This window comes from Saccopteryx bilineata, chromosome 1, assembly GCF_036850765.1.
Source record: "Saccopteryx bilineata isolate mSacBil1 chromosome 1, mSacBil1_pri_phased_curated, whole genome shotgun sequence".
Classification (NCBI taxonomy): domain Eukaryota; kingdom Metazoa; phylum Chordata; class Mammalia; order Chiroptera; family Emballonuridae; genus Saccopteryx; species Saccopteryx bilineata.
The window spans coordinates 309,492,708-309,515,026 of NC_089490.1; the positions used below are offsets into that span (position 1 = coordinate 309,492,708).

Sequence of the window (22,319 nt, forward strand, 5' to 3'; positions counted from 1 at the left end):
GAACACCCAAAATAGAAGCTGCAGTCTTTTATAACCTAATTTTGAAAGTAGCATTCCATCATTTCTGACATATGCTATTGGCCACACAGACCAACTTTGGTACAGTGTGGAAAGTAACTATTCACAGGTAGACTATTAGGAAGGTGAATCTTTGAGGGCCATTTTGGAGGCAAGGTATGACAAAGGCCATGATATGGAGTTTGAATATTATTCCGAAGAGGTTTAGTTAGGGGAGTACCATAATATGGTTCATATTTCTAAAATATTGTTCTGGCTATGATAGCTAATGGGTGGATTAGAGAATAGGCAGGAGTAGAAGCAGAGAGACTGGACAGGAGGTTATTGTAGTAGTCCTGAGGAGATGTGATGAGGTCTTTATCTGGGGAATGGCAGTTCAATAAAGGATATATATACTGTAGAAGTTACCCAAAACAATTCACTTTCCACTCAACACTATGTACCAGTGCAGTTTACACCCAGCTTAGAACATGTGCTTGCTACTTGTTCCACCTGTTTTTCTCATTGTTTATGAAACATCATAAAAGAGAACAATATTTTAACAAATCTAATGTCATCAAAGAGATTTTTTAGAGAGTGGTAAACATTTTTTTCTACCATCTACTCTCTCACACCTAAGTTATGCCATGTTATAAATAAGATATGGGCATGGCTAAATAATAATTTTGTAAAACACTTTTTAATCTTCATGATATTAATAACAGACCTCACATTTATTGGGATCTTATATATTAGGTATTTTTCTATAGACTTTAAATCTTCTAACTATTCTATCAGGAAAATACTATTTTTCTCATTTTATTTTATTTTATTTTATTTTGAGAGAGAGACAGAGACAGGGACAAATAGGGACAGACACACAGGAAGGGAGAGAGATGAGAAGCATCAATTCTTCATTGCAGCACCTTAGTTATTCATTGATTGCTTCTCTTATGTGCCTTGACCATGGGGCTACAGCATAGTGAGTGACCCCTTGCTCAAGCCAGCAACCTTGGGCTTCAAGCCAGTGACCTTTTGGGCTCAAGCCAGCGACATTGGGTCATGTCTATGACCCCACGCTCAAACCAGCGACTCCGCACTCAAGCTGGTGAGCCCACGCTCAAGCTGGCGACCTTGGTGTTTTGAACCTGGGTCCTCTGCATTTTAATCCTATGCTCTATCCACTGTGCCACCACCTGATCAGTCTATTTTTCACATTTTACAGAAGAAATTGATATTCAAAGATGTTAAGTGACTTTCTCAAGATCACAGAGTTAGTAATTAGTTGAGCTCACATTTAAACCTAGGTCTTCTTTCAAAATCCATGCTTTTACCAATATGTGCTCTGCTGTCTCTACTACCTCCTTTCTTATGGGTTTCATAGAAAATTCCTCAACATTTAGGTTTTTGTGTGTTGTTTTTTTTTACCATTGTCAGCCTTTTTTTTGTGATGAAAGAAGGACCTGACAAAATACTCATCTAGGAAAAAATGATATAGAATGCTTAGTAAACTGTTCATTTATATATATATATTTTTAGGTAAGAGGCAAAGATGAAGATAAGTATTTTATAATATGTTGGATTTTCTTCCTTAAAAAAGTGTTCTTTTTTTTTCTTTTTTATGGTAAGAACACTTAGCATGCAGTATTATTAACTAATAGGCACATGTTGTACAGCAGTTCTCTAGAATTGATTTATCTTGCATAACTGAAACTTAATGCTCATTAATTAGTAACTCCCCACTTTCCCCCTCCCCTCAGCACCTGGCAGCCAACATTCCACTCTGATGCAATAAGTTTGACTCTTTTAGCTGCCTCATATAAGTGAAAGCATGCAGTATATGCCCTCCTGTGACTGGCTTATTTCACCTAGCACAGTGTCCTCCCCGTTCATTCATGTTGTCACATATTTCACAACTTCCTTCTTTTTAAGACTGAATAATATCCATTGTATGTATATACCAAATTTTCTTTATTCATTTATTCATCAGTGGATATTTAGGTCATTTACACATCTTGTCTGTTGTAAATAGTGTTCCATTGTACATGAGATGCTAATATATCTTCAAAATCCTTATATCAGTCCATTAAAAATACCCAGAAGAGAGATTACTAGACCATGTGATAGTTCTATTTTGAATTTTTTGAGGGCCCTCAATACTGTTTTCTATAGTAGCTGCACGATTTTGCATTCCCTCCAACAGTGTACAAGGGTTTGCTTCTCCACAGCCTAATCAGCACATGTTGTCTTGTTTGTTTGTTTGTTTGTTTGGGGATTTGTTGGGTTTTTTAAAAATAATTGTTTTAACAGGTATAAGGTGATATTCAAAGTTTTAACAAAATTAATAAGATTGAAATATTACAAAGTATCTTTTCTGTCCACAGTGGTATGAAACTAAAAATCTGAATGTGTTTTTGAATAGAAGTAATGCCTAGAAATGTAGTTTTGGAAGTGGAGATGATATTATAGGGAATATAGAAAAATAAAAGTCTCTCTATCCAAGCCTTTGTACTAAGTCCATTGGAAACTCTATGCTTATTGACAGAAGCTATTAATAGAGAAACAAGTAATTATATTTTAAGATGTAAATTAGTTACTATCCCTTTCTTTAAAATATATGGGATGGGATTGACCAATAGTGGCACAGTGGATAAAGCATCACCCGGGGATGCTGAGGTCTCAGGTTTGAAACACCGAGGTCATTGGCTTGAGCCCGTGCTCATCCATCTTGAGCGCAGGCTCATCAGCTTCAGTATAGGGTCACCAGCTTGAGCGTGGGATCATCAGCATGATCCCATGGTCACTGGTTTGAGCCCAAAGTCACTAACTTGAGCAAGGAGTCACTCAGCTAGACCCCCCTGTTGAAGGCACATATGAGAAAGCAATCAGTGAACAACTAAAGTGCTTCAACTGTGAGTTGATGCTTCTCATCTCTCTGTGTTCCTATTGGTCTCTCTCTCGCTCGCTAAAACAAAAAGTATGGGATGGGTTCTATATGCTAGGTATTATAATAAGAGAATCAGAAAGGTGTTATTTAATTTTCTTAACAACCCCCCCCCCCAGACAGGAGTGGTTTTAGATACTGAACACTGAGACTCAGGGAGGTTTGTCCAAGTCATGTACTACAACAGTGATTTTCAACCTTTTTCCTTACATGACACACATAAACTAAGTACCAAACTTTTGTGGAACACAAAAAAATGTATTGCCTGACCAGGCGATGGCGCAGTGGATAGTGTTGGACTGGGATGCGGAGGACACAGGTTCGAGACCCTGAGGTCGCCAGCTTAATCACGGATGGGCTCACCTGGTTTGAGCAAGGCTCACAAGCTTGGACCCAAGATCGCTGGCTTGAGCAAGGGGTTACTCGGTCTGCTGTAGCCCCACGGTCAAGGCACATATGAGAAAGCAATCAATGAACAACTAAGGTGTCACAACGAAAAACTGATGATTGATGCTTCTCATCTCTTCATTCCTGTCTGTCTGTCCCTATCTATCCCTCTCTCTGTCTCTCTCTCTCTCTGTGTAAAAAAAAAAAAGTATTTTTTGCTGATTTAACAAAAAAAGGTAAGTATAATTTTGATCCATTCACAACAGATGACTATTGTTGTACTGGCTATTTTTTTTTTTTTTTTTGACAATATAAGGGAAAGAAAGTCAGTGCGACCAAATAGTCAGATGTTGTCTGTTTTAAAAATTCTTGTGGCACACCAATTAAAAATTTTTGTACTAGAAAAAGCCCAAGTTAGGGTTTTAATCTAGGCCTTACTTCCAGTGGCTGGCCTTCTCTGCTGTTCCACAGTGTCGAGCTTTGTGTTCAACCTAGAGGGACATAAGCAAGCAACAGAAACTTATAATAATCCATTTTCTGCACTTTGGGACCTTAAAAACTATTTACTTTAGCCTGACCTGTAGTGGCACAGTGGATAAAGCGTCGACCTGGAAATACTGAGGTCGCCAGTTCGAAACCCTGGGCTTGCCTGGTCAAGGCACGTATGGGAGTTGATGCTTCTAGCTCCTCCCCCCTTCTCTCTCTCTCTGTCTCTCTCTCCTCTCTGTCTCTCTCTCTCCTCTCTAAAAATGAATAAATAAAATAAAATAATAAAAAAAGACTAAGCCTTTCCCACCCTTTAAAAAAAACTATTTACTTTAACATGTATTCAGTTCTTATAATAAAAGTATTTTTCTTCACCTTGTTTTTTTCCTCAAGAATCATGATAATATTTAAAGTAGAAGTCTTGTTTTCTTACCTGAAGTCATTGCTCTGAATAGTCTACCATTTAAGTAGTTTTATGTAAGATATATAATGTTTCGCTAAAAACCTTTTATATAAGGACAGTTTCTTTCCCACTGGAAAATTGCTATGTTAGATATACTGGTAAAATCGATGCCTGTCATTAGGTGTATGTCATTTTTCCCCACATATTGCTTTGGAGGTAACTCTTTGTCCACTTTTACATGTTTTTATGAGGTGACAAAATTTATGTCAATGGACTTAATATGCTTATTTATGAGATTCAATTTATAAAATATTGTTTTAAGTACTTTGTACACTCATTTGGGGATATTAAAAAGTGTAGTGAGTGATCTGAGTTAATTGGGGGGTTATGACTCCAAGACCCTCAGACAGGAAGAAGGTGTAAGTACAAAGAGATGAAAGAGTAAGACCAAATATAGAAAGCTGAAGGAAACTTTATGGAAATACGCTTTCATTGAGGACTTTTTATATATGTATCGTGTTTAAGAGCAAAAATACACTCAGGAATCAACACTGCTCATGTTCAGACCCTACTAGTTAAGCTGTTTGAATTTTGGCAATTGTCTTAATCTCTCCATTATTCCATTTCTTTATCTGTAAAATATTTGAGAATTAAAATAAATAATATATGTAAAGTGTTTATAACAATAACTGCCACATGATAAGCTTTCAATAAATATTAGCCATTAGAATGGAAGTCATTGTTTATACTTTTAGACATTTCTGTTTTGTATCAGGAAATGGATAATCTTAGCACCTTATTGATCTAGTAAAAGAATCATTGGAATAACTGTTTTTCCAGATCAGTACATGAGGCAGTTCCCACATAGTATCTGAAGTATCTAATATAGAAAGAGACCTGCATTAGAAAGCAGAAAAGGTGTGAAAACAGATATGAAGACATGCCTTTTCTTTCTACAGGAAGTAGTTTCATTTTTTTATTACCTAGCCATTAAGAAATAGTATTTTATCTTCAATAGAGTATTTAGCTGAAAAATCAAAAGATCCATAAGAATAGGGTGAAAAATATTGGAATGAAACATGGAAGGAAGCCATTGTGCCACCAGGCACTTTCCTATTGCACTTAAATTAAGTGTGCCCTACAGGAAGCATAAATGAAGCTTTGAATCTAGATTATCCTTTGTGTATAGTTCCTGCAAAGTCATTTTTCATTTCATAAATCCTACTGAAGAGTTTTCCTTTAAATATTTCATGAGGAATTTTAGGAATGCATCCATATGAAGTATCTTTGATTTCATTTTAGCTTTTAGCATTTCCAAAAATAGTCCTGAGTGTAAGAAAGTACCCAGGTTTCCCTGGGCATTCTCTTTACCCTTCCTAGTGCCTTCTGACTAAGTCTTAGGTCCATGATGAGTGCTGAATATGTGAACTAGCTCAAGTGATATGATGGTGTCAATGTCAGGTTTCTAAGAGAGATTAGGTAGAAACTGTCAAAAAGCAATTGCATTGCTGACTTAAAGTAGATCACCTCTGGATCCCCAAAGATAAATATTAATTATGTCAACTCTTGTTAAATACAGTACTTCCTGACCTCTTTTTAATTTTTATTTTTAGTTTAGTGTAGGGTCTGTTTTTTTAGACTAGTTTTTCAATTTAAGCCAGAATATAAGGGTAAATGGTATGAACAAAATTTTAAGAAAGGAAGTCTAAAATAACCTCTGCTTCTAAAGACTAGAAAATCTTGTAACCACTTAGCTGTAAATGCATTGTGAATTCCTCTCAGGTTATATTTTTTAGTATATCTGTCTTTGATAAGGTGAAACTTTTATAAATATTTTAATAAATAATGTGTATTTTAACCTTTTGTTCAATTACTCAAATATTTTTAGAAGTAAGCAAATTATAAGTAATAAATTATTTTTTATAACAGCACTCAATTTAAAATTAGGATTTTGATCCAAATGCAGTGCTTAACATGTAGCTAAATAAAGTAGCCAGTTATGGTTAAGTGCACGCATGAGGACTAATACACCAAAGGTTTTGAAAGTCTTTTTGGACCATCGTAGCCAACCATGTTACATTTACTGTGGTAAACACTGAAGACAAAAACAATGAATAAGACATTCTTTGGCTTAATTAGTTTAAACTGTTCTCTTATCACAAGTACAGAAATTCTCATAAAATTTAAGAAACAAAATAATAAGTCCTGTCTGGTTTTTATCTTTCTAGATATAACAACAACTTTAAGATAAAAAATAAAATAAAATTAAGTGACATGTGGACAGCAAACTGTGTGGATGAAGTGGGAGAAGGCAATACTGATCCCATGAAGTCATTTGTCATGGGCTGGCCCACGGTGAACTTTGTGGCCACTTTCAGGTAAGACTGTAGCTCTCACAAGGGTTAGCTCCTATTAAACACACTCGACTAGGTAATTTCTAGGATGGAGAGAAAAAAGTTAATCAAATTTTGTTCTGATTTTTTTAAAGGAAAATACTTTTATTTTGATTGGGTTTTTCTGAAGTCAGTAACTCATCTTTTGACATACCCCCAAGAAAGACACTAGTGATTTTTAAAGAGGCTTTACTGAAACAGTTCTATGACTGTGGAAGAGGAATAGAGTTATCAGAGCGCTAGGACACCCTTCCCCTCTCCAGCATTCCCTCTCCTGACGTTGAGGTAGTGTTTTACATATTGTGCTTTTGAGTTGGTCTTTTCAAACCACTGAACTAGACCTTTGCTGAAATAAATTTTATAAAATAGTCCAATTACATTTGAATAACTAATTCAAATTTCCTAATGAAATTATTTGTAACTATTGTAATAAAATTTAACATCATGATATAAATGGGCACCTGAATTGTATATCAGGTTCTGATTTGTCGTCTATAGAGATGTGACAATCAAAAGCAAATTTATGATTCAAGAAGTTAAAGATAGCTTCCTAAGATTTACTCCCTGGCTAGGTTGGGGTTGGAGAATATATGAACAGAAAATTGTTGTGCTCATATCCTCAACATGCTACATTGGCGCTTTTCAGGATAGGAAGTACATACCAAACATATAGCTGTGGTTTTGATCCACAAGTCTAGTATTTGTTTCACACTTAAAAAGTTGGTGTTCATCTTTTTGCATCTTCTCTCTCCACTGTCACTAAACTCTCAGGCATCATCCTAAAGCCAAATAACAAAAATTTTTTAAGCTACCAATCTAATAGAGGAAAGGCATATCATTAAATTGTGTTATGCACTATTGGCCACCACAAGATCTTAAGAACTTATATAGAAGAAATGTGTGTTTGTATCATTTTCTACATATCTCTTTTTACATCACAGATTTCTCTAGATAATATCATTTTCAATGGTTTAATCTCCTTGGAGTTATAGGTGAAAGAAATGTAGAGTGAGGGGTGGGACTCCATGACATCTTTAATCAAGGATATTTCATGGAACTTCTTTTAAGGGACAGAGGGTGCATGATGAGGTGGGCAGATGGTAGTTGGTTGAGTCGTGCTCTTGAAACATATATGATTGAACCAGTGTCATACTAATAAATTCAATAAAATAAATTTTAAAAAAAGAAGGGAAAATGTGGAGACAAGTTTTACATACATTGCATTCCTCAAAAAGTAGACTACTTTAACCAAATGATTAAAGTTAACATCACTAGTAATGTCATGTGAGTATCATGTACCCCTTGATAGAATGTAATGAAAAGAACAATTCACCTCTATGGTATTCCTCCCCAAAACACATAATCCCAGTTTAATCATGAGAGAAACTCAAGACAAACCCAAACTGAGGGGTTAGTAGTACTGTCATAGATCAGACACTGAGGAGATATGATAACTAAATGCAGTGTGTTTTATTCTAGGATCCAATCCAGGATTGGGTTGGATTGGATTGGATCCTAGAATTAAAAAAGGACATTAATGGAAAAATTGGTGAAATCGTCTAGAGTTTAGTTTACAATAATCCACCATTATTGGTTTCTTAATTTGACAAATGTGTCATGATAATGTAACAAGATAAGATGAAAGGAAGTGGCCATAGAGAAAACTGCTAAGCAGTCAAGTTAGAAACAAAGTGCAAATATTTCATAAGTGTATTTTTCTATAACAAGAAAACAACTAGGGTTTCCAACTTCTTCAAGTTTAGAAAAATGATTTTAAAAGCTAGTGAATAACAATGCCTGACCTGTGGTGGCGCAATGGATAAAGCGTTGACCTGGAACACTGAGGTCACCGGTTCAAAACCCTGGGCTTGTCTGGTCAAGGCACATATGGGAGTTGATGCTTCCTGCTCCTCCCCCCTTTCTTTCTTTCTCTCTCTCTCTCTCTCTCTCTCTCTCTCTCTCTCTCTCTCATTCTAACTCTGTCTCCTCTCTAAAATGAATAAATAAATAAAAATTTTTAAAAAAGCTAGTGAATAACAAGACCACACAGAAATAAACTTTAAATTGTTTTTAACTTTAAGAATTAAATGCAGCAGTGACTTCAGAAAAGGCATGAATATTAATTTAGTTGTAAATGAACCAGTGATCCTCATTAGATTTTCATAATTAAGAATAAGTTACCACACAGGAGAAGGGGTGAGTGGCTCCATCCCCAGGAGTGCAGAGTCAGGTGGAGCCCCTCCTCAGCCCTTCAGCCCCACAGGTCCCCAGGGGGTTTCCCTGTCTCCATCCCCGCTTCTCACCATCCCCCCCACCCCACCCCACTCACCCCTGCCCCATCATGTGCCTAGCAGTGGTGGCAGCAGCAGTGACTCAGTGACAGACTGCTGGGACTAAGGGGACATAAAAGTCCCCGGGGAGGCCCAGCATGAACCCCTCAGCATGGCCTTCAGCCAGCAACTCAGTGCCAACACCAGCCCCTTCATGCCTGATGTCCTGCCACTGTGTTTGCACCATCCTTCCTGTGGGTCCACCAGCCGCTGATGCCTCAGCCAACAGTCACAGGACCACCGGCCGGCGGCAGGTGGGAGGCCCTATGGCACCGGTGAAAATGCCTCAAGGAGAACAGTCATTGTGTGAAGGTTCAAATTCAAATTCAGCTGTTAACATGGAACTTGTTATAAAGCCTCTTATAGAAATGGAAAGACAGAAATGTCCCCAGAAGAATCATGGCAGCACAAAGAAGTAAGTGGAGTGGAGCCAGAGGCTGGTCCCATGGGGGATGAAAGGTGCCCTGAAGAAAATTCCCCAGAAATGATGGCGGAGGAAGAGGAAATACCAAAACCTACGTCTGTGGTGGCACCACCAGCTGCTCCTGAAAAGAACATGTAATTGTCGTTTCCGTTGTGCACGGAGATGCTGGCAAGTCAACTAGTGGAAGAGAAAGAATATATTTGACTGGGATGGCTGACAAAAGAACACTTGAAAAATATGAAAAACAAGCTAAAGAAAAAAATAGAAACAGATAAACTGAGTACTTGTCTTGGCCTTAGACCCAAACCAGGAAGAACCAGACAAGGGTAAACAGTAGAAGTGAGTTGTGCCTATTTTGCAACAAAAAAAAGCATTTCACAATTCTGATGCTTGCAGCGCAAGAGTGTTTGTCCCAAATATTATTGGTGGTGCTTCTCGGGCTGGCTTGGCTGTACTGGTAATCTCTGCAAGAAAGGCAGCTTGAGTCTGGATTTGAAAAAAAAAAAAAGTGGACAGATAAGAAACCATGCAATGTTGGCAAAGACAGCAGGTGTAAAACACTTAATTGTGCCTATTAGTAAGATGAATGCTTCAACAGTGAATTGGAGCAATGAGAGATATGAAGAATACAAAGAGAAACTAGTGCCTTTTAAAAAAATAATTGGCTTTGTCCCCAAAAAGGACACTGACTTTATTCCCTGCTCAGGACTGATTGGAGCAAATCTTAAGGAGCAATTAGATTTCTGTCCTGGGTGCACTGGATTACCATTTATACCATATCTGGATAATCTGCCAGACTTCAGTGGATCAGTTGTTGGACCAATCAGGCTGCCAGTTATGGATAAATAAAAGGATATGGGCACTGTGGTCCTGGGAAACATGGAATCAGGACGTATTTGTAAATGCCAACTGCTTGTAATGATGTCAAACAAGCACAAAATGGTAGCTCTTGGAAACCTTTCGGATGATGTAGAAACTGATTCTGTAGTCCCAGGTGAAAACCTCAAAATCAGACTGAAAGGACTTGAGGAAGAGGAAGTTCTTCCAGGATGTACACTTTGTGATCCTAATTATCTTTACCATTCTGGATGCAACATTTGATGCCCAGATGGTGATTATAGAGCACAAAGCCATCATCTGTCCAGGTTATAATGTAAGTGCTGCATATTCATACCTGTATTGAGGAAGTTAAAATAGCAGCCTTAATTTGCTTGGCAGGCAAAAAAGAAAAAAAAATAAAACAGAGACCTGTTTTGTGAAACAAGATGAAGTATGCATTGCTCACTTATGGGCAGCAGGAACCATCTGCCTTGAGACCTTTAAATACTTCCCTCAGATGGGTCAGTTTACCTTAAGAGGTGAGGGTAAGGCCATTGCACTTGGAAAACTTCAGAAACTGGTTCCAGAGAAAGACTAAGCATTTTCTTGATGATCCTGCCCCATAATTTGAGGAAAATGGACTGCTAATGCCTACTTCACACCACCTTCTGTTAACTTTCTGCCCATTAACAAACCTCTCTCCATATTTTGCAAAGACAAAATTCACAGCAAAAGTATGTTATGTCAGCTTTCTCATATTAAGAACTCTGCTATACTACTAATGAATTTTTTCCAAGATTTATTTCTTCCCCTCTCCAACTAATTCCTTGGACAGATTTGGCAATAGCTTTGCAAGTGATGTGACAAAATTGCCTATAATAATGAAAATCTCCAGAAGTTTTTTAAGTTTTCATTTCCCCTTAGGCATACATAGTCTTTTCACCCCAGGCCGGTCATTCAGTGTGCAAGTACATGTGTACATGTTACTAAGAAAACTACCATGCCCAGTAAATTAAAAAAAAAAAAAGTAAATAGTTTAAATTCATTAATTATTTAAATTAAGAACAAAGACACTACCATGTTAGTAAAATATTTAATTTGGAACCCTTTTTGGTAGAATAAATAAGGTTTCTAGCTTCCAGTCAAGATGGTAGCGTAGGTAAACGCAGCACTCACATTCTTCCACAACCACATCAAAATTACAACTAAACTATAGAAAACCATCATTCAGAACTACCTGAACTCTAGCTGAACAGAAGTCTTATACCTAAAGATATAAAGAAGAAGCCACGTGAAGACTGGTAGGAAAGGCAGAGACAGGGAATACTTGTCCCACACCCACTTTTGCCCAGAAGGGTATCTCAGCTACAGAGGTCCCTGAGGAGCAAGGGATTCAAGTTCCACACCAGGTCCCCAAGCCCAGGGTTCCCATGCCAGGAAGAGAAGTCCCTATAACTTCTGACTGTGGAAACCAGCAGAGATTGTGGCTACATGAGATAGAGGCTGCTGGAGTCCCAGGCATTCCATTATGCATGGACTCACCTGGACTCACTTGATCTGAGCTCCAACACTGGGGCAGCTGTTTGAAAGGTGCCAGGAATATATGAGGAGGAACTGAATTGTCCTTCAGAAGAGCAAGGACTAGAGGGGCAACTTTCTTCATGACAGAATTGCTGGCAGAGGCCACTGTTCCTTTTCTGAGCCCTGCCCCCTACCCCCACAGAGCTGGCAGTCAGGTATCATATCTGAGTCTCCATCAACCTGGCTAACATTGTTCCCCTGCCATGGTGACTCCCTGAGATCCTGCCCCACTCAACTTTTGGGCTCACTAAAGCTGTTTCCAGTGGCTTTACCATACAAGAAACTGGTTTTGGGTCATACTGCAGATTTTCTTAAAATTTGTCAAAGGTTCACAAACTCCAGACTAGCAGCATCTGGCCTCTGCATGCCCTGTACATCTTGCTAAGTGTCCCCAGGCCCAACCTCGGTTTGCAGCCTGGCCTCTCCTGGGTACTGCCTAGCCCAGCACTAGCAGCAGTCATCTTCAGATCACTCTGTAGCTATGCCAGATGACCTCCAGTAGGGCACATGGTGTAGCTGATCTTGGCTTGCACCACCGACCAGTGCACCAAGTAGAAAGCTCCAGACTACATAAGATCACCACCCAACCACCTCCACAAGTGACATACTCAAGGGGCGGACACATTCGGAACCAGAGCTTTGCTGAAGTGAATCCTGCTTCGGGGGTTGGCATCTGCACAGCAAATCCTCCTCTGTGGTCATGGCCAGTCCTCACAACCAATCAGTCTGGTTGTAAATCCTTCCCACTGATGTGCCAGTAGCAATCAAGGCTCAACTATTGATAAAAGAGAAGGGAGGGTGTACACAGCCCACAGGGTAGGGGTGGGGGTATGCATACATCTAGAACACCCAGATCAGGTACCTGGGGAGGTTGTACCATGGGGTCCTACAAGATACCTACTATATAAGGTCACTCTACCAAGTCTGGTAGACATAGGAGCTCTAATTCATAAAAATAAACACAGGAGGAGACAAACATGTTCCAAATAAAAGAACAAAACTCCAGAAAAAAAACTAAACAAAATGGAGACATGCAATCAATCAGATGCAGAATTCACAACTCTAGTTATAAGGGTGCTCAATGAACTTAGGGGAAAAGTAAATAAACTTAGTGAGAACTTCAACAAAGATAAGAAACAGGAAAATTGAGAATAAAATGTAAAAATGAACCAGTCAGGAGTGAAAAATACAATAACTGAAATGAAAACTATATTACAGGAAGTCAAAAGTAAGAGTAGATGAAACAGAGGATCAAAATAATAATATTGCAGGTAAGGAAGAAGAAAACACCCAGTCAGAACAACACAAAGAATTTAAAAAAATGAAAAAAAATCCAAAAATATGAGGATAGCTTAAGGAGCCTCTGAGTCAACTTCAAGCATATCAACATTCACATCATGGGTGTGCCAGGAGGAGGAGAGAAAGAGAAGAGAACAAGGAATTGAAAACAAAGTTTCTCAACAGAAACTTTGCAGACCAGAAGGGATAGGCATGAAATATTCAAAGTGATAAAAATCAAGGACCTACAACCAAAACTACTCTACCCAGCAAAGCTGTCATTTAGAATCAAAGGACATATGAAGAGATTCCCAGACAAGAAAAAGTCAAAGGAGTCCATCACCACTAGACCAGTATTACAAGAAATGTTAAAGGGTCAAGAAGAAGAAGGAAAAAGAAAGAGGAGGAAGAGGAAGAAAGAAGAAAGCTCAAAAACATAAATAATAAAATGGCAATAAATACATATCTATCAACAGTTACTTTAAATCCAAATGGATTAAATGTTCTAATCAAAAGACCTTGGCCCTGGCTGGTTTGCTTAGTGAATAGAGCGTTGGCCTGGCATATGGACATCTTGGGTTCGATTCCTTGTTAGAGTACACAGAAATGACCATCTGCTTCTCCCCTCTCTCTCTTCCTTTTCTCTCTCTCTTCCCCTCCCACAGCCAGTGACTCAGTTGGTTCTAGTGTTTTCCCTGGGCACTGAGGATGGCTCAACTGGTCTGAGAACATCTACCTCAGGTGCTAAAAATAGCTCTATTGATTCAGTCATCATCCCTAGACAGGGGTTGTTATGTGGATACAGGTCTGGGCACAAGCAGGAGTCTGTCTCACTCTCTCCCCTCCTCTCATTAAAAAAAAAAAAAGACATATGGTGGATGAATGCATAACAAAACAAGACCCTTCTTACATACGCTGTCTACAAGACTCATTTCAAATTAAAACACATACACAGACTGAAAGTAATGGAGAAAACTATTTCAAAATATATACCAAAATAAAAATACAGAGAAGGACCAGCAATTCCACTTTGGGGTATTTATCCAAAGAAACCCAAAACACTAAATTAAAAAGACATATATATCTATATGTTCATTGCAGCGTTATTTACAGTAGCCAAGATACGGAAGCAACCTAAGTGTTCGTCCATAGATGAAGAAGTGGTGGTGCATGTATCATACAATGGAATGTGACTCAGCCGTAAAAAAGAATGAAATCTTGACCTCTGAAACAACATGGATGAATCTAGAGGGTATTGTCTGAGTGAAATAAGCCAGACAGAGAAAGACAAATGCCATATGATTTCACTTACATGTGAATCCAAAAAACAAGCAGAACAGAAACAGACTCATAGATATAAAGAGTATTTTGATAGCTACCTGAAGGGAGGAAGGATTTGCGGGGATGAGTTAAAAAAGTGAAGGGATTAAGAAGTACAAATTGTTAGTTATAGACTAGCCATGGGGATGTGAAGTATAGCATAAGGAACATAGTCAATACTATTGTAATAACTATGACGGTGCTAGATATATTGGGGTGATCAGTTCATAAGTTATATAATGTCTAATCACTGGTTTGTACACCTAAAACTAATATAATATTGTACATCAACTAAATGAAAAAGAAAAAGGATAAATAGCAGAATAAATTTTCAATGTATTAATTTACTAAATTACAGTTCTGCTATGTGAAGAAATAAATGTTTCTTTAGTTAACAAACTGGTTTCATGGCCATTGGTATGCCAATTTTTTTAAATATTAAATTAAGCATACTTTCTGTCTGTATGGCACTTACAGCAACAAAAGCACTCTGAGAGAATTAGCCCAGTTTTACAGATGTGGAAACTGAAACCTAGAGATGTTAAGTGATTTGCCCTTCATCATGTAATTCACATATATCCTTGATATCAGGTGTTTGGATTCCAGATGAAGTACTCTTTCCCCTAAAAGAGCACCACTTGTAAAAGAGTCATAAAGTAAGGACATGGGTCTCTCTTAGATCCAAGAGATTTCAATAAAACTATACTTGACTGTCTAGTCTTTTCTTATAGGGAATTTTCCTTCAGGATTCTCCAGAGCACAGTTATGCCAAAGTTGCATTAGTGTACAGCTACTTTAATAACAGGTTGTTGAGATATTTCATTGACTTAAATATATTAGCATAAGTATTTTGTGTGGTTTCATTATTCTCTCCCATTTTATTTGCAGTTCCACAGAACAGAAGGACAAATGGCTCTCTCTCCTTCAGAGGTATTCTTTCAGTATACATATATTAATCTTTAACCTGTAGTTAAATGAATTAAATTCATCTCTGCAGAGATGTACCCCAAACTACTCCCCTTCTCCTTAGTAGGATTTGTTTATTTAGCCTGAAAATCAGCTGTAGTTCAGACTGTACACTAGCTGCTATATACTATAAGTAATGTCTTTTCATGTATTTCTTTCTAGGAAGGAGAACATTGAGGTCTGGTTATTTTAGACAACAATTAGTAATGTTTTCCATCTCTTTTCCTGTTTCCAGTCTACCATTTGGAACTAATAGTTTCCTCAAAGCATGTATTAAGTTTTTATATATGGAAGGTTTTCTGCTGAGCACCTCAGAAAGCAATCATTATTTCTACCTTTGAAAATACAGACTAAAATGGTCAATTTAGATTCATCCCTTATTCCCATAGTTCTTCCCTCCACTCTCTCTTCCCAAGCAATGGGATAGCCAAGATTTAACATTCCACTGGAGACCTAAATGAGAAGTGAAAGGCCGTTGCTTTCGTTTCGTCTAGTAAAGTATTATACGTGCTCCTATAATAAGTAAGCTGCTGGACCTGTCCAGAGGAGGTAGGGGAGCTTTGAGGACAGAATATCACCCAGGTGTCTCTAAACCTGACTGCTTCTCAAGCCTCGCTCTTGAAATGGATCTCCTGTTCCTTTTTGTGCCCATGCCTAGTGTCCTGAGATTTTTTTCTCTTCCAACCCATAATGTAATCTGACTTGGCTGAGTCTTTTCATCTGTCTTTTTAAAAATAGCATTTAAGTATATTGAAAATAATGAGCAAATAGATTGATTTAAAAATAAGACTTTGGCCCTGGCTGGTTGGCTCAGCGGTAGAGCATCGGCCTGGCGTGCAGGAGTCCCGGGTTCGATTCCCAGCCAGGGCACACAGGAGAGGGGCCCATCTGCTTCTCCACCCCTCCCTCTCTCCTTCCTCTCTGTCTCTCTCTTCCCCTCCCGCAGCCAAGGCTCCATTTAGAGCAAAGATGGGCCGGGCCCTGAGGATGGCTCTGTGGCCTCTGCCTCAGGTGCTAGAATGGCTCTGGATGCAACAGAGCGAATCCCCAGAGGGGCAGAGCGTCGCCCCCTGGTGGGCGTGCCGGGTGGATCCCAGTCGGGCGCATGCAGGAGTCTGTCTGACTGCCTCCCCGTTTCCAGCTTCGGAAAAATGAAAAAAAAAAAAAAAGACTTTTAGCAAAATTCATCTGACTCAGTATTGTTTTGGGTTGTTGTTGCATTTGATTAGATACATCAATCTAGAGAAAGAGAAGGACTATCCGAAGAGCATTCCCCTCAAAATCTTCGCCAAGGACATTGGGAATTGTGCCTATGTAAGTGTTTCTAAGCCAGAAAATGAAATTCCAAGTCCCTGCATAAGGCAGACACCATGGATAATAAAAGAGACAGGCAGATAGACACAGTGTGTGTGTGCTATGCAAGGTGGGCATTTAGAAATACCACTGTAGCAAAACACATTTTCCTGGGTATGTATATGTCTCTGTATATATGAAAAGTAGCCCCTAGAGAAAATGAAGCAGGAGAAATTCATACTAACTGCGGTATTTAACATTTACACTTGGAAGGAATATTGCTTGTCAGATGTCTCTTTCTTCCCTCTGGCATTAATGACTGTCTGGAGCCTTTCAAAAGCAGCTGCACAAGCTTGTACTAAAGCCATTTTCACAAGGAGATATTTCCTATTAGTATTAAGCAATTTTTTCCAACTTACCACTTCTTAAGTAGAGAGTGGTTTGGGGAAGTTCTTCATTCTTTCAGTTTTTATAGGGGATTGAAGACCTCAGGTTAAAAATGGATGAGGTGGGAAAGATGACATTTTTAAGAGATCAGGATGTTTGGATGTTTGGATGTTTGTACCACACAGTTTTTTATCATATTGGTCAAATAAATATTAAGTCTACTTAATTCTAGTTATTACATGTAATTTGATGACTAAAATACAGTGCAAATGTCAAGACATTATCAATGATGAACAAGAGAAACTTGTGAATATTTTTATTTTTATCATGACTTGTCATACTTCACAGCAGCAGCTCTAGATCACACAGAATAGTTTTCTGTGGGGAAAAATATGTAATCCAAACAGTTGTGTTTGGGCCAAAAGCAAAAGCTATGCAAATATTCTGACTTGAGTGCCAGATGTTACTGCTTGAGGGAAATACTCCGATTGTTACAGTACAAAGACTACAGAGCTCTCCTGCATCAAAGTAGCAAAAAACAAAATAAAAAAAAAATACACCACTCTTTCTGCTGGTTTTGTGGCAGTTGGTTACATTCAAGGTTTTCATGGAAAATCCCTTGAACTTTTTTTTAACACTTTCAATGTAGGGGAAGTGTGTGCTTGAGAAAGGACTGGTATTCCACTCATTTTGGAAGAGAAGACACGTGATGTGGTGAGGTGCTGTGGTTTTTATTACTAGTACCCTGGTTAAATCAACGATAATATGACACACTCTTCCTTTGCTGTCTGAAGCTACTTCATGGCAGGAGTCTCCTTTCAGGGAGCCCTGCTTCCAAGAAGAGTGATCCCCCAAATAGGAGTACATTCATGGGAAACATTCTTTATCATTGGCCTTTAGTTATATAACCTGTCAGTGTATTCTGCTAATATGGAAAAAAAAAGCCACATTTTCAGTTTTGTCTGTTTTATTTGTTTACTAACCCCAAAGAGCACTATCTGATGAAATTCATTTGTTTCGTCTACCAGAGAGGCATGCACGGAAAAATACACATCCCATAATAACTGTTTTGAACATACATGCCTAATATTAAGGAAAATCATCTTAGAAACCAGACACCTTGTGAGTGATTATTAGTATTACAAGATAGATTCCTCACTTCATGAGAGAGTTTCTTTAAATTAAATGGAGGGATTTACAAACTTTTTTTTTAAAGAAGCAGAAGCCTTTCATGAAATTATATCTCAAGTTAAAACCCAATATATACAGCATCTTTCCTGCTAGTGAAAGACAGACTCTGGGCTGGGTGTTCTAGCCCTCCCTGTTGGGTTCTGAAACACTTGTGCATAATCCTTGGAGTTACAATTTGAAATTAGTAAACAGACAACATTAAGAGACAATTTGTCATGTCAGGTGGTTCATAAAGGAAGAAATACCGTAATGGAGGAATAAGTAATGAGTTATCAGTGGATTTCACTTAGCTTTACTTTTATATCATTTTTGGTTTTATATCAATTTCTTTTTATTTATGCTACTTATATGTGCCATTTAAGCCCTGTCAAGGACACAGCCTTAATTCCTGATTTATCTGATAATAATATGTAAAATATATATGCATAGCAACTATTTCTTTTTTGATAGTATAGAATATTGTCTTAATGCCTTGGAATTCTATGAACACTATAGCTATCTCAAAATCTTGTTACTCCCTTTTGTTTGTTGCAAACTGTCTATTTTTAAGAAGTAGTTCTCAATGTATTGTTTAGCACAGACCTATCATAGATAACTCTATTCAGAGGCAGAGTTGGTAATAGAATATAGCTTTCTAAAATTTTCAGTCCTTTTTGCTAGACTCATTGGTTTTAAAGCCTCTACAGATTTCAACAATGAAAGTGTCAGTACATGGTGGCACAGTGGATATAGTGTCAACCTGTAATGCTGAGGTTGCTGGTTTGAAGCCCTGGGCTTGCCGGGTCCAGGCACATATGAGATGCAACTACTATGAGTTGATGCTTCCTGCTGCCCCCTGCACTTTCTCTCTCTCTCTCTCAAAAAAAAGAAAGAAAGAAAATGTCAGTACCCACAGTGCCTGACATACAGAAAGTGCTCAATGAATAGTTGTTAAATTTTTTAAAATTTTAAATGTTTTTAATAACCAGTTCTTATTTTGATTTTACTTAAACTGACTTTTCACCAGGGAAAGAAATAAAAAGCCCCACTATGAAAACCAGTACTCAGGAAGAAGTAGAAGGTGTCCCAGCTCTCTCCCTCTGCTATTACGTGTTTCATCGTGGAGATGCAATCGTGGAGATGATGCAGGGGCCACCTCACTGGTTTCTTTTGGTTGGGAGGGTGGTGCGTGTACTTGCTCTGAAATACATTTACTCTCTTTCTTGCTTGCTTGCAGTCATAGATTTGTAAGCCACATATTCTTTATTTTAAGAGAAATAGCTGTTCTATTACAAGTCAGAATAATAATGGAATGCAAGTAAATTATAATCAAGGGTTTGTGTTCTCATTAAGTCATATGCTTTACTCTGTCAGTACTTGAAATCAAGATTTGCCTTTAAATAATCATAAATAATCATTTGACAATAATTAGTTGTTCACCTGTTTTAAATTTTTTTACTTATAGCTGTGTTTCTTTTTTTTCCCCTACAGTCTAAAACCATAACAATAATGAATTCGGATACAGCAAATGAAGTTATTAACATGTCTCTACCAATGCTAGGGATAACTGTAAGTTACTCCAGTAGATATTCTTAATTAACAAACTTCAATACTTTAGGTTCATGTAAATGTTATCATTTCCATCATAAGACAGCTGATTATTACAGATACAAAAGTCTTATTTTGTTCCCAAAAATGTTGAAAATGAGGACAGTAAAGCTTTACTATTAGTTTAGAATTGGGTGCTGTTCTTCTACTTCTATTTTAAAACCTGTGTAAACTGAAAAGCCTAAGATTAGACTCTCATTTTAAAGTGCTAATAAAATAACCTGTGTTTTATTACATATGCTATATACATATACAGTTGGGGAGTTTTTTTGGTATAAGATCCTTAATAAGAACATTTTAACCTCCTTTTCCTTTCCTACTTATCACTATGTGACTGTTCTTTCTGCATAACCTCTCCCGGTTCTTCCCCCTTACCTAAGTATCCTTATCTTCCCAAGATTCAAATAGTCTTAGCATGGAGAACGCTGAAAGATTTGCTCTATAGTATCATTTTTACATAAAGAACACGTAGCTAGAAACCGAATTTGCTGGCTGCAGGTCCAAAGGTAAATTAAAAAACAAGCTCTGAATTAGATCTTGGATTTAAGGAGCTTTAGTGTACATCACCAAATTTTCTCGTTATACTTTTAGCTTCTTTCTGTTTTATGGGGCAAAGACAAGTTTCTGAAATGTTATTAATGGATAAGATTGGAATATTTGAGGATGAGGCAGGGAAGAGAGAATCGGGAGGTTCTCCTCGTCTCCTCCCTGTCAGTATATAAACACTGGACAATGGGTAGCTGTGTGAAAGGGAGTGATTGTCAGAAGAATGGAAACAAAGGGAAGTACTTGACCAACACCATTTCTTGAGAGAGATTCTCTGTAAAAACCCAGTGTTACTATAGATTAACCATATGTGTTAATATGTGTCATAGTCTTACTGTGTTTATATTTTCCTTTACACAAGGCTGTAGTAAGCCTTTAAAAACTCAGGGCAACCAAAACTTAGAATAAGGAATCTAATTTCTTTAAATTTAATAATATATTTAAGATGTAACTGAGTTTATATGCATTGAGTAAAGAAGGCGCCTCTAAATTGATTTCTAAGCTTATAAATTGTGTCTTGAAAGATTGGTCTTTAAGGGGAAAGAAGGGAGATTAATTAAGACATGACTCATTTTCTTATTTATGCTTTTCCTTTGGATAAAGTAATCCATCCTCTCAGACCAAAAATGGTTCTATTCAGTATAATAATGTTTACTGTTCTATGAGATTATTACAGTGTTTTCAGATACTACCAAAAAAAGAAAGAATTTTTTATTAGATTGCTCTTTCTATTTGCAATAAATTGTCTTAAAAAGCAAGGAAGGAAATGACGAATAGACTGGAGGAGGGTAGGGAAAGGTATTCTTCACAACCACTACCCTCTATTATAAGGTCAGGGCCATGATTTGTACTCAGAAGATGACAAGAATATTAATATTGCCAGTCTTTCTGGCTAAATTTAAAACATTTTTGCTTTTTCCTCTCCTAGAGGATACAGCAAAGTTTGTGTAATTTAGTGTTATTTCTTTGAAGTAGAATTCTGAGTAGTGCTGGGAATGAACAATTCCATTGTTTTCCCTCACTAGACCTATTCTCTAGAGAGAATTGTTGTCCTTTCTGTCCCCAGAACTGAACTTGCCCAAAATAAAGCCAGTATAGACTGTGCCAGCTACCTAGGTCCCCAAAGCCTCTGGTCACTCTTCTGCTCAGAAGCAACTGAGCTAATAGCCTGCCTTTGAGATTCTTAATTTTTCATCACAGACACAAGTATTTGTGGCTTCCTGGACAACAAGGCTGTCTTTACCGGGACATATTGGAGATTAAGTCCTGTGTTCTCTGAGAAGTCTGGAGATATAGCAGAACTCAATACTCTAAAGATGACATTAGTCTTTTAGAAAACCAGAAAGTTTCTCTTCCTTTGTGGTTGCTCATTCCATGGGCTACCCGTAATAGTGAGGATCTGATTCCCTTGCAGTTCTTGGATTTGTAGCCATCACTTGAAGAAAAGGGCAGGACTCCTGAGGACTCTGCTGGGAATTGGAGAGAGAGGAGAAGGGTTGTAGGAATCAGCACTGTCATCTTCAAAAACTATAACCACTGCCAATGAATCTGAAAATATTTATATATTGTTATATGTATATAGTTTCCTTTTTCTTTATGCAAAACAAAAAATTTCAAAATATGTGTCTTTATTCAGTTACCAAACATGAAAGAATTATTGTTAATTCTTTTATTTCCAAGGGCTCTGAGAAAGATTACCAGTTATGGGTTAATTCTGGCAAAGAAGAGGCACCATATCCACTTATTGGTAAGTTTCTGTGAAGATCTAAGAGAGGATTAATTGTATTTTAATTATAATGCTAAATGAGCATTGGTCATATAGTGCTAAGCTTGAACACTATTAACTATTAAATATCATATAAAATTTATTCATTTAATATATAAGGTCTACCAGAAAGTTCTGTCCGTTTCTATCACAAGTTTCGACACGTAAGCACGTTTATTTGGCACATGTGTGCCTCTCTATTTTTATCACTTAATGTATACA

General features: G+C 37.6%; 1 protein-coding gene and 1 pseudogene across 6 annotated transcripts in view; both read left to right on the top strand.

Annotated features, from left to right (window-relative positions):
* Positions 1-22,319, top strand: part of ARHGAP20 (Rho GTPase activating protein 20) — a 109,080-nt gene that overhangs the window by 57,485 nt on the left and 29,276 nt on the right. For 4 of the 6 annotated variants that reach the window (XM_066247177.1, XM_066247170.1, XM_066247152.1 and 1 more), the window contains exons 4-8: positions 6,446-6,595; positions 15,251-15,292; positions 16,558-16,642; positions 19,670-19,747; positions 22,013-22,079. In XM_066247177.1, the coding sequence (XP_066103274.1) occupies positions 6,446-6,595; positions 15,251-15,292; positions 16,558-16,642; positions 19,670-19,747; positions 22,013-22,079 (422 nt within the window). Of the gene's footprint in view, positions 1-6,445; positions 6,596-15,250; positions 15,293-16,557; positions 16,643-17,676; positions 17,728-19,669; positions 19,748-22,012; positions 22,080-22,319 lie in introns of those variants that run through there. The other 2 variants (XM_066247183.1, XM_066247193.1) reach the window with 2 other exon arrangements.
* On the top strand, positions 7,888-10,781 carry LOC136307851 (eukaryotic peptide chain release factor GTP-binding subunit ERF3A pseudogene; annotated as a pseudogene).